Below are 12,805 nucleotides of genomic sequence, written 5' to 3' on the forward strand. Positions count from 1 at the left end.
TAATTCCATTAGCTTCAGTATAGAGTTACTTTGGATTAACACACATGTAAGTGAGAGAGAATTCAGGCTACATTCTATTTTCTCCCTTTTATTATTATTTTTTTGGCAGAGGTTTACACATTTGTTCAGGGAGTAAGCCCTATCTCCTCTAAGAAAATTGCCCATTGCTGGCAGTATCTGTCAGCAATGTCAATACTTATGCTATCTTCACTATCTGAACACCTCCCCCAAACCTTAATGTATTTATCTTCACAACATCCCTGTGATGTACAGAAGTACTATTATTCCTATTTTACAGATGGGGAACTGAGATGCAGAGAGACTGAGGGCTTGTCTACACAGGAACACTCAAAAATTGATCCAAATTAACTAACAATGTGAATTTAAAGTGGATTAGTTAAATTGCATTTAACCCCTATATTAGTACTTTAATTCAGAATTAAAGTAGCCTTAATTTGGTTTACATTAGAAGTGAATTAAAATAAGCCAAATTAAGACCACTTTAATTCTGAATAAGGATGTTCATACAGGGCTTTAGTGCAGTTTAAATTCACACCTTTAATTAATTTGGATTAATTTTCATGAGTGTCCTTGTGTAGACAAACCCTAAGAACCAGATTTACAAAGGTATTTATGCTCCTAAAAGATAAAAAATCCCCCCCAGACACATATCATCTGTGTCACATTAGTATATGTTGTGTGCATGCATGGGTATTTTTTGTATATATACTTTTGTAACAGATTGTATTCAGTCAATATTTTATACCTTATATAGAGAATGTGATCAGTTTTAGTTTAGTAATTTAGTATTAGATAGATGTCTAATGGGATTTACAAAAGAACCTAAGCAGGTTAGGCACTTCACTCCCATTGAAGTCAGTGGGAGTTCAGTGGCTAACTTGTCTAGGTGCTTTCTTTTAAATCCCACTAGGCATCTATCTGCATCTTTAGGAACCGAAATATCTTTGTATACTTGGCCATAGGTGATTTGCCCCAGGTCACACAGGAAGTCTGTGGCAGAGCAAGGAATGGCTCCTCCTCCCCTCACACCTTTCAAACTGGTGTTGGAAACTGTTTGGCTGCCAGTATGGACAAACCAAAACCATTTTCAACACCACTGCAGAAAATATGATTGAAATTATGTGAAATATGTCCTCAGTCATGCTTTTGATGGCAGTGTTTGTTATCAGCTTGTCATGCTGGCAGCTTTTTTCAACAGTTGGAAAAAATCCAGGGCAAAGCATAGCTGACAATCACTGTCGACAGTGGGTCATTTTCCTGATGTAGACAAGGCCCAAACCAGGGACAGTGTTGGATGCGTACTGCTTCTGTTTATCCACACTTTGGATAAACAGAAGCAGTGCATACGCATGCCTCTTACATATATTCATGCAAGTTACTCACGTTCACTGCTGGGAAAATATTACCCCTTTCTGTTCTGATATATCTTTTCTTCATGTTATTACAACAATAATTTCCACCCCAGTATGCCAAATGAATATCTTAGAACCAAATTAAAGAAAAGTGTCCTTAATTTTTTTACTCAAAAAATTGCACAAACACCTGTTTCTACATGTATGTGGTATTTGCATATGCAAATTTAATAATTGAATGCAAAGGCCTGCTCTACACTTAAAAACTTGACTTGCATAGTGAGGTTAATGAGGGATGTGACTTTTTACTAATACTGTTATGCCTACAAAAGATGCAGTTATACTGATATAAGGCACTTTATGAGGCACTGGTATAAGGCACGTGTAGTTTATATTGCTTTGTCGGACTGGAATAAGTTATATACCTCTATGAGCACATATTTACCAGTATAACTGCATCGACACTGAGGAAGGGAGGAATTGCTGCTCTAACTGTGCCGGCATAGCTAAAGAGGCAAATTTGTATAGTTTAGACAAGGACATAGTGTGCATCCATTTGCAAACCCAGAATTATATGCCTCTTTGAAGCTGAACAAAAACTTGACCACCAGAATGCAAAGCCATTCCTTTTTCATGAAAACTTGTGCCTAAACTATTTATACGGTATTAATATGCATGTTGATTTATTTTATTCTGCACTTTAAAAGCTAACGCAAGCAATGAATTTATAGCTTCAGATGGGAACACAGATTGCACTGCAGCTCATATTTTGAGGAACACACAGAGAATGGAACACATACACAGAACATATGAACAGGAACAAGTATGCATACCAACAGGCAGAGTCTAATCAAAGAGCATGAAAAATAATTAAGAGAATAAATAGAAGGAAGTGGATTGAAGTATTGCCCATAATAGGTGTGAGGAGATAATTTAGTTGTAATTGGAAGTAGAATCATATTAATGTAGTAATTAGGTTGCAGTTTTAATTTTAATTTTTAGTAAGTTTTTATAGTTTTGTAAGTAGTTTTTCTTTTTTTCATCTGTTTTTTAGTTTTTTTTTTTGAGTTTTTGTTTTTTTTTTTTTTTTTTGTCACACTGTTTGGTTAGGTTGGTTGGTTTTAGTTCTTGTTTGTTTTTTGAATTTTATTTTTTGTTGTCAGATTTCCTATTTTTTGATTCATGTCCCATTGTTTTTTTTGGCCAATGCTGGTGATTGGCAATGGCATGGGCATGGGATGGCAGGGGATGCAGATGGCATGATGGATGTCATGGATGGTGGGTGTATGTCCTGATGATGTGATGATGTCCTGATGTGCTATGATATTGATGTCAGATGATGGATGGTGTTGTTTGTGTGGATGTGTTTGTTGTTGCTGGTTATTGCTGTATGGTGTTTGGTTGGTGGGTGAGTATTGTTGCGAGAGCTGGAGGTGAGAGTGAGGTTTGTGAGGGAGGAGAGGAAGAGATGATGGAAGAGATCTCTCAGAGGAGAAGATGAGTTGAGGGAGTGATGCGCTGTGGAGGGATTTTGTTGGTTGTCTTTGATTTTTAGTTTTTTTCTAGGTATTTTCTTTTAGGCCTGTCTTTTTCTAGGTCTTTTCTGGGTGTTCTTCTGTTTCTTCTAATCTGTTGTGTTTTTTGTTTTTTGTCTTGTTGTAGGTTGTAGAGGTTTGTGTCTGGTTTTTGAGGGTAGATATCTGTCTTGTGTCTGTTTATGTCTGTCTGAGGTTATGATGTATGCTGTGAACAGTGGATGGTGCTTGTGTGGTGGTATGGGATGGGATGGTAATGTAAGTATGTATGTATGGTATTCAGTGGGTTTCTGGGTAGTGGTATATTATGGTATCGCTGTATTTATCAGTAGTGTTGTGGATATGGTGGGTGTGTGTGGATGTTGCTTGGGTTTGGCTGAGGTGGGATGGAATTCCTAAAATCATGGTTTGGAAAGAGCTTTGAATCCATGAGGTTTGATTGATGAAGATTCAGATATGTAGTAGAGTGAGATGAATAGGAGAGAGAGTTAAGGAAAAGTTGTTCTAAGGAGTTCATAAAGATGTTGGCATACTGAGGGGCCATGCGGGTACCCCATAGCAGTGCCTGCATTGTGAAGATATATTGTCCCCAAATGTGAAATAGTTGTGGTGAGATAAAAAAAAATGTGTTGTGAAGCCACCAGGTTAGCCATGATATTATCTGGATGATGTGATACTGTTCTTGATATCTTGTGTGATGTGTTGTAGTGTGGTGTGTGAGTTCCATGGTTCCATCCCCATCCATGTTGGCCTTCTTTATGATCTCTGGAAGATTCTGGTGTGGAGTGAGTCAGTGGTGGTGCGTAGTGGTGTGGTAGTGGATATAGGATAGAGGAGAGGAGGAGGAGAGACTCCAGACAATGCTGCCTGCTGTTAAAGTACCCATGCTGAGATGATGGGGGATGGAGGAGATAGGTTGATGGGTTTATGGATCCAATATAATAATTGTGGTGGTCAGGGTTCCAGTTCCTCCTCCTCCTGACGTTGCTCATCTTCAATTGATTAGACTGCCTCTTGGTATGCATCTCACTTTTCCTTTTCTTCTGTTCTGTGTATAATAAAATGTCTCTGTGTGTGTTTTCCATTCATGCTGAGAAAAGAAAAGCTCAGCAGCTCAGCAAAAAAATAAAAAATAAATTTGTTAGTCTTAAGGTGCCACTTTCTTGTTTTTTTTACAGACTAAGGCTAGGCTGGCATGCTACTTACTTCGCTGCCGCTCGCAGCGCAGCCGCGCAGCAGCGCAGCGCGCAGAAGTGTAGCGCGCGCAGCGCTGGAAAAAACTCTCCAGCTGTGTCCTCCTCTCTCCTGTCTGTCCTCGGGACGGGGAGCGCGCTGCGCGCGCGCAGCGGCTGGGGGGCGCTACACTACACTGGCGCGGCGCGCGGCCAGCGCAGCTGGAGAGGGTGTGTTTTCACACCCTGCTGCAGCGCTGCAAATTTGTAAGTGTAGCCAAGCCCTAACACGGCTGCTACTCTGAAACCTGTCAATATGCATGTTGTTGATTCTATGTGTAATTTCTCTAGACTGGGACTATGCAGCATACATCACAGCTTTAGAATATGATGTTGAAAACTCTGTCCCATAACAGTAAAAATAATAAAAAATTGTTCCCTAAACTGAATCTCATGACTCTGGATTAAAGTCACAGAAGTAAAAAGATATAATAAAAGTTTGTATTGACTAATATGTAGCTAAATGTCTAGTTACAACATTTCTTTCTTTCCCTCTTTCATTCTAGGCATCGGAAGTCTCCCGGAATAGAGGCATTTCTCTTTTGACCAGACCAGGCAACAGCCTAGTAACAGCTATTCGAAACCAGCACCATCATGAGTCATTACCTCTGGGTAAGTAGGGCCTCCTATTCTTTCTTTCTAGTGGGGCTCCTCAGGAACTGGTTTAGGACCATTCAACTATCATATCCCTTATCTAGCTCTCTACCAACTCTTCCTTAATGAGGAGCCAGGGAATATTATATTGATGGTGATCACATTATATTACTGTGAGCTTTATTCTGTATGCTGTATTACCACAATTTGACAAGTAATTTTCAGTAGCACAGTTGTCATCATCTCCAAAAGTGTCACTTGCTGCTAGAGTAAAGAAAAGCCTCTGTGGTCTTTATCTATTCCAGCTTACAATGACAAGATTGTTGCATTTCTACGTCAACCAAACATTTTTGAGATGCTGCAGGAGCGTCAGCCTAGCTTGGCCAGGAACCATGCACTCAGGTATTGATCCGTTCCAAGTTACTATGAAGAGTCTCTTTAAACCTGTCCCCTGCTGGCTTTGGAGCCAGCCGATGGGGTGTTCCCTGGGGCCTGGAAAGAAAGAAATCCTCTCCCTCCAGACCACAGGGTGGTCGTTATACCACTCCATGGCCATTGCTGCAGCCAGGAAGTAGCAATTCATGATGCTGATGCTTCTACACCACATGCTCTGTAAGGGCACTGGCTGTACATCTCTACAGCAATGGATCCACTGGCCTCACTCCCACTTCCCCTGTGGCCTTACCTGGCCCTACCATTCAAACTCTGCTACAGGGACATCCAAGGAGCTATCTTTGCATGGGCTTCTCATATTCAATTCTAACCAACAGCAGAGGAGAAGGGGGGGAGCAGGATTGACCCCATAATGCTTATAAAAGTAACTGACAAATAACTTTATGTTTTGTCATTCACATTAATATATAGCAATGAGAACAAAAGGTCAGTGGGGAAGTTGATGGGACCTAGGCTCCAAAGTCACTTAGGTGCTTTGAAAATTTCACCTTTTCTGTGCCCAGTATAAATGTGTAGACCCAGGTCCTTCGCTATGGATGAGGAGTGTACAGTGCAGCTCAGCATTGTCCCATTCTTGAACCTGCTGCTATGATGGTCCCCATCATAAAGTACCAACATATCAGATAGCAGCTGCCAGTGGCCCCCAGGAGCCCAGAACAGCACCCTGGGATCAGTGGGACACAGGGCAGTCCAGCCACTCCCTCTTTGCATGAATCACATCTCCAAAGTCAGTATGAGATCCTCTAAGGGTATGTGTAGACTGCAATTAAAAACCCATGGCTGGCCCATGCCAGTTGACCTGGGCTTCCAGGGCTCAGGCTGTGGGGCTGTTTCACTGCAGTGTAGACTTCTTGTCTTGGGCTGCAGCCTGAGGTCTGGGACCCTCCGATTTCGCAGGGTCCTAGAGCCTGCAGGATTCCCCAGCCCTGAGGTGAACCTGTTACCTCAAACAATGGATTTTGGGATATCCCTATAATAATCTGCCTATCGGCCTCATAGTCTGTTCTTCACGAGGTATGAATTTCTGGGGTTGTTAAGGAAACACTAAAGGACACGGATATAACCTTCCGATAGAGTGATTGACACAGGCAGTATATCTTCCAGAACAAAGTATCTTATTATTACAGTAACTAAAAATCCCTAATACAGTGTAATCTAAAAATTCTAAATAAGACAGAGTCCCTTATTGCAAATTAAGAGAACATTCAAACCACAATAGCATACAGTTTAAATGATTCTAAGAGAAGCGCTTTGCTACAGATGGCCAGTTTGTAACAAATCTCTGAGCACAGGTTTTAAATTATACTTTTAAGTTTTACATAAGTAAAATACAATTAAAACACACACATTTCAAGCATACACATATTAAATACTATGCTAGACTACACAACACTAAAAATTATATTTAAAAACTGGCAGGCTTACTTTATAAATTCTTTGGTATCATTCTTTAGTCACTATTGCTGCTCAGCTCTGCTTCTCTGCTACTGTTGCAGTTTATTCTCAGTCAACTCCTGTGATGGGTTGTCACCCCCGGGGTGCAGTCTGGGAGCCGTGGGAACCTCTGTGGGCTCTAACTCCCGCAGCTGGGTGGGCTTCTTTCACACTGCTTTGTTGGAGATCCAGCCTCACCAGACCCTGTTATCACCCAACACGACAGCAAGTGGTGCCACACGCCCAACTGAGTTACCTGAGTGCTTTACCTAAGCCACTCAAGGACATACAGCCAATTTCCCAGCTCCCCCACTTTGCACCTCTGCTGGAGTATAAACCCAGAATTATACCATCTTACTCTGCTCAGGGATCTGTACAATGTAAGCTCATTAATATAGTTTGCCTTCCCCTCAATGTGGGAAAGATATGCACCAGAAGCTTGTGTTAACCAAGCTGAGATTTTGCCCCTGACACTTCACTCAAAATACATGGGTTAAGATAAAGCATAAAACAACTTTATTAACTACAGAAAGATAGATTTTAAGTGATTATAAGTGATAGCAAACAGATCAAAGCAGATTACCTATCAAATAAACAAAAACACAAACTACCCTTAATATACTAGTTAGGATTTGAATTAGCAATTTCTCACCTTGACTGATGATACAAGCAGTCCACCAAGTTTCCATACACAGGCTAGAAATCCTTTTAGCCTGGGACCAGCACTTCCCCCAGTTCAGTCTTTGTTCCTCAGGTGTTTCCAGGAGTTCTCTTGGGTGGGGAGAGAGGCCCTGAGATGATGTCACTCCCCGCCTTCTAGTGCTTTTCCATATGTCGGGAGCCCTTTGTTCCAAACTCAGTTCCCAGTCCAGTTTGTGGAAAAATACAGGTACCAAAATGGAGTTCAATGTTATGTGGTCTGGGCACATGCCCTTGCACGCCTTGAGTCATAGCAGCCATTACTTACAGGGTTGCTGAAACATTCCCAGGAAGGCACACCAGGTGGGGGATAAGCTTCTCCTAAGACCTATTATTTCTCCTAATGGCCCATTTCCCTGAATAGGCCCTTCACAACTAGCTGTCTAGACTGGAAGCATTTTGCCTAGTGGGTGTCACTCAGGTGTAACTACATTTGAAATACATATACGTGGTCAATATTCATAACTTCAGATACAAAAATGATACATGCACACAAATAGGGTAATCATATTAAGGAAATCATAACTTTTCCAATGTCACTTCACAAGACATATCTTGTACCAGATACATCATAATTATGTTTTAATCGTATCACAATCGTACAACTATGAAGAATCTGAGGTGCAGTGTCACAGCTCCCTTCCTCTGTTTACAGCTCACTCCCAGCAGCTTCTCTGTCCTTTGTGCATTACTTATTTTGTTTTAATGTTGCTGATATTGTGGCTGCTGCTGAAGCTGCTGTCTTTGCTGTTGTAAGTGCTTTTATTCATCAGAGCTCTCCTCAGAACTCTAAGCTGTCTTCCAGTAGCTCTTCTTCTTGATTTCCAATCTCTTCATCCAACCTCTCCCGCTTACAGCCTTCCTCGCTGGCTCCTCACTGACTAGCTGCCTGCCAGCACAGCTTTTTTTGTATTGTTCTAACACACACTACCTCATCTTCAGCTACCAGAACTGGCCCAAGTTAGTTCAGGCTGGGTCTTCTTGACCTTTCTCCTATCTCTTTCATTCTGCACATGTTCACTGTTGCTATTTCCTTCAGAGTTATGATTCTGCCGACCTCCTCACTTGCTTGTCTCGTTGCCAGGGTGCCAACTTAGCTCTCCTTGGTTCTCTGCCAATTAACTGAACTTTCACCCTGTCTCAATATTGAGCATGCTCAGGGTCTGCAGCATCCATCTTAGGGGGGAGTGACCCCTTATTCAGGATAGAGATCAGGTGGACAAAGTGAAGGCTGGAGAAATTCTGAGGTAACAAACCTTTCATGGACAGTTATTCTCAATGTAGAACCATAATCCACCAACTGTGAAGTGCCCAGGAAGATCTTGGCCATATAGTACCTCTGCACACCAAAAGATACATTTACCATCTAAGAATGAACTTAAATGAGCTAGAGAATGGGCAGCACCAAAAGGCACTTAGTGCCTCTTTGCTTCAGTCTTTACAAAAAGAGTTAATTTTTTTACCAGATACTCAACACAATTAATATTAACAACAAGGGAGAAAGAACCAAGCCATGATAGGGAAAGAACAGTTAAAAGAATATTTAGATAAGTTAGATGTATTCAAGCCAGCAGGGCTGGATGAAGTTCCCTCTAGGGTTCTTAAGGAAGTAACTGAAGTAATCTTGGAACCATTAGCAATTGTCTTTGAGAACTCATGGAGAATGGGGTTACTCCTGGATGGGGGCACTACGAAGGGAAGCACAGTTGTGCATGGGGAGCCATAATTTGTACTTTAACAATCATTGGATATATTTGTAATTTTGTGGGTGCTTTATTCATTAAAAACACAAAACAACTGCAAAACTTTTTCATGTTCATATTCATCATGTTTCATTCCTTGTGCTTCTCTAAAGAAACAGAAGAGTGTTTTCTCTACTCTCTAATTCCCTTCTTCTCCTTGATCTCTTTTTATAGTTCACCTGTTGGCCTCCTTGTTTCATGTTCTACATTTCAGATATGTTTTCTCTAGAAGAAGAGTCAAATCCTTGTTAACAGGATGTAAAAAATGAAGAGGTGCCTGAGTTACGGTGGTCACCACTGAAGAGTCAGCATTTGCTAATGGAGTCCATAAAGTTATAGTTATTTTCCACAGGTACCCAAGTATAGGGAAGAACTGTGGTATCTGTGGGCACACGTTGACAACCCGATGGCCACTATATTTATGCCTCAGTGGCAAAAATTCTATAAATCAGATATCTCTGCTTACAATTACCATTTTATTCTTCAGAGGTCTTGAGTGAAATCCTGGCTCCATTGAAGACAATGGCAAAATTCCCATTGACTTCAATGGCACCAGAATTTCACCCTTAACTCTAACAGTAGTGCCATGGCTAGAGAAGCCTTATATTTTACAGAAACATAGGAACATTATTTACTAAATTGCACTCCTGTCTTCACTTCTTTTCTCTGAGAACTTAATAATGTGTTTAAAATTCTTTCCAAAGTAATTAAACCATTTGATGCCATCAAGGTATTTCACCTGTTCCTTTCATCTTATATGAAAGAGGTGAAATGAAAAAGCAAAAAGAAACAGAATGATCATCTTCTGGAGCTAGATCCTCATTTGGTGTAAATCAGCTTCTATCCATTGGCTTTTATGGAGTGATGCCAATTTATACTAGTTGAGGATCTGGCCCAAGGAGTCAATAAATGCAACACTGTAACCAGTGTAACAAAACAGAGAACCTCCACGTTTTCCCGGTGAGATTTCTCTCTGAGAGTTTTGCTGGCCTTGCTGACTGATCATTTACCTATGAACATCAGACAAAGAGTTCTTTGGGTGTAAAGGATTAGAGCTGCTTCCAGGAAGAATGTAATGCTAATAGATTGAGGGAGAGAATGAAAAATGCCTCCACTATTTAAGATGTACATTTTTGTAATTGAGAATTTTTATCATCGCCATCAAATTATTCTAGACTTTTTTCACTTCTGTAATTTGAGTTCTTATCCCTTAGAGAACAGGAAATGCTTTTATCTCTTTTTCATCAGAGAACAAAATTGACTAATGATGGGGACTAGACAGCTTTGCGGATATGTAATGAGATTTGTAACAGGATATTGAGCCTTTCACCTCTAGGTCACTACGTTGTTTCCACCTTAGGTCAGTAGTGATTCAAAGCTACTATCAGATGGCTGTTCATCAACTCTTGTGGAATGGGCTTGGTGATCTTAGACAAGTTCCCAGCAGACAAGTGTCCATTTCATACAGAGCTTGATCCTGCAAGGCATCTAGCATTCTGGCCCCAATGTAGCAAAGCATTCAACACATGTTTAGCTGTAGGCATGAGTAGCCCATTTGACTTAATATTGGAATGAATGATGTCCCACTGGACCACTCACATGCTTAAAGATTGCTTGATCAGTGACAGAATTCTTTGCATATTGCAGGTTTGAGCTCCAAACAACCACCTCTATTGGTACTAATTTACACCCAAGTTTGTATTCTCAGCAGAGACCCTGGGGATTAAATAGTCATGAAGAATGATTTATTCTTTTTCTCCTTGAAGTAGTCCTTTTATATTTGCATTGAGGCATAAGAATGGCCATACTGGGTCAGACCAAAGGTCCATCTAGCCCAGTATCCTGTCTTCCGACAGTGACCAATGCCAGGTGCCCCAGAGGGAATGAACAGAAAAGGTAATCATCAAGTGATCCATCCCCTGTCACCCATTCCCAGCTTCTGTCAAACAGGCTAGGGACACTATCCGTGCCCATCCTGGTTAATAGCCATTGATGGACCTATCCTCCATGAATTTATCTAGTTCTTTTTTTAACCCTGTTATAGTCTTGGCCTTTACAACATCCTCTGGCAAGGAGTTCCACAGGTTGACTGTGTGTTCTGTGAAAAAATACTTCCTTTTGTTTGTTTTAGACCTGCTGCCTATTAATTTCATTTGGTGACCCCTAATTCTCATGTTATGAGAAGGAGTAAATAACACTTCCTTATTTACTTTCTCCACACCAGTCACGATTTTATAGACCTCTATCATGTCCTCCATTAGTCATCTCTTTTCCAAGCTGAAAAGTCCCAGTCTTATTAATCTCTCCTCATATGGCAGCCGTTCCATACACCTAATCATTTTTGTTGCCCTTTTCTGAACCTTTTCCAATTCCAATATATCTTTTTTGAGATGAGGCGACCACATTTGCACGTAGTATTCAAGATGTGTGCGTATCATCGATTTATATAGAGGCAATATAAAATTTTCTGTCTTATTATCTATCCCTTTCTTAATGATTCCCAACATTCTGTTCACTTTTTTGACTGGCGCCGCACATTGACTGGATGTTTTCACAGAACTATCCACAATGATCTCTTTCTTGAACGGTAACAGCTAATTTAGATCCCTTCATTTTATATGTGTAGTTCGGATTATGTTTTCCAATGTGCATTACTTTTCATTTATCAACATGAAATTTCATCTGCCATTTTGTTGCCCACTCACCCAGTTTTGAGAGATCCTTTTGTAGCTCTTCACACTCTGCCTGGGTCTTAACTATCTTGAGTAGTTGTGTATCATCTGCAAATTTTGCCACCTCAGTGTTTACCCCTTTTTCCAGAGGCACACTGGTAGGCCATTTGATGGTGGTTACAATACTGCTGCCATGCTCTTTGGGTCTGATTCTGATCTTACATGCAGCAGTTTTACACTGACTGACTTCCATAGAATTATTCTTTACTGATAACAGTGCCAGTAAGATCATAGCCAGGCTCATTTGGTTTCTAGATAGGACTTCAGTCCCCAGGACTGTCAATCAAGCAACTTTAATGAACGGGAAATTCATAGGTAGCAATTATTTTAATTTTAAAATAAATAATTGTCCTACAAGTTTTATCATAGAAATCAGAAAGACATGAATGAGGCCAACCTGGGACTGAAACATGTAAAGCATAGGGCATTACATACAACTCTGTTAAGAAAATGTTAGATATAGCCTCCAGAGAGGCGAACTTTCATCTGTCAGTGATGTCAACTGCAGTGTTAGACATAAGCTCTAGGGATAGCGAAATCATCTTGCTCTCTAAAATGTGACTCCTGCTTTGGGGACAGACTGCTGGTATGATTTAAAGAATGTTGTTTTATAGGTTTGGTTGTTCAGATTCGAAAGGCAATAGGGATTTTTATTTGCTATCTTTGTGAGAAGAGAAAAAAGGAACTAAAGAAGCAGCAAGGAAAAAATAATCCATCCCTATCTTATGGTTTGACAATGATGAGATTTCTTTTCCCTCTTTTGTCATTAATTTTCCAGGGAGAAGATCCATTACATTCGGACAGAGGGTACACATGGGCTTGAAAAGTTGTCCTGTGATGCAGATTTAGTAATTCTACTGAGGTAATCAATTTGAACAAAAACAGAACTTTGTCACTCGTGGTACACAAGAAGTTGGTTAGCTGTCTCCACCCTATGTTTTTTGACATATTTTAGGTGATTGACAGAATTTGTTAAATCTAGGCTGATCTCTGCTAGGGCCCTATCATGAT

At 40.5% G+C, this 12,805-nt stretch overlaps 1 protein-coding gene across 22 annotated transcripts in view; it reads left to right on the forward strand.

Annotated features, from left to right (window-relative positions):
- The window catches only part of HECW1 (HECT, C2 and WW domain containing E3 ubiquitin protein ligase 1), a 451,523-nt gene that overhangs the window by 379,579 nt on the left and 59,139 nt on the right, over positions 1–12,805 (forward strand). For all 22 annotated transcript variants that reach the window (XM_039525998.1, XM_039525991.1, XM_039525994.1 and 19 more), the window contains 3 exons: positions 4,647–4,752; positions 5,040–5,136; positions 12,573–12,656. In XM_039525998.1, the coding sequence (XP_039381932.1) occupies positions 4,647–4,752; positions 5,040–5,136; positions 12,573–12,656 (287 nt within the window). The remainder of the gene's footprint in view (positions 1–4,646; positions 4,753–5,039; positions 5,137–12,572; positions 12,657–12,805) is intronic.

The sequence above is a fragment of the Mauremys reevesii genome, linkage group 2 (assembly GCF_016161935.1).
Source record: "Mauremys reevesii isolate NIE-2019 linkage group 2, ASM1616193v1, whole genome shotgun sequence".
Taxonomy (NCBI): Eukaryota; Metazoa; Chordata; order Testudines; family Geoemydidae; genus Mauremys; species Mauremys reevesii.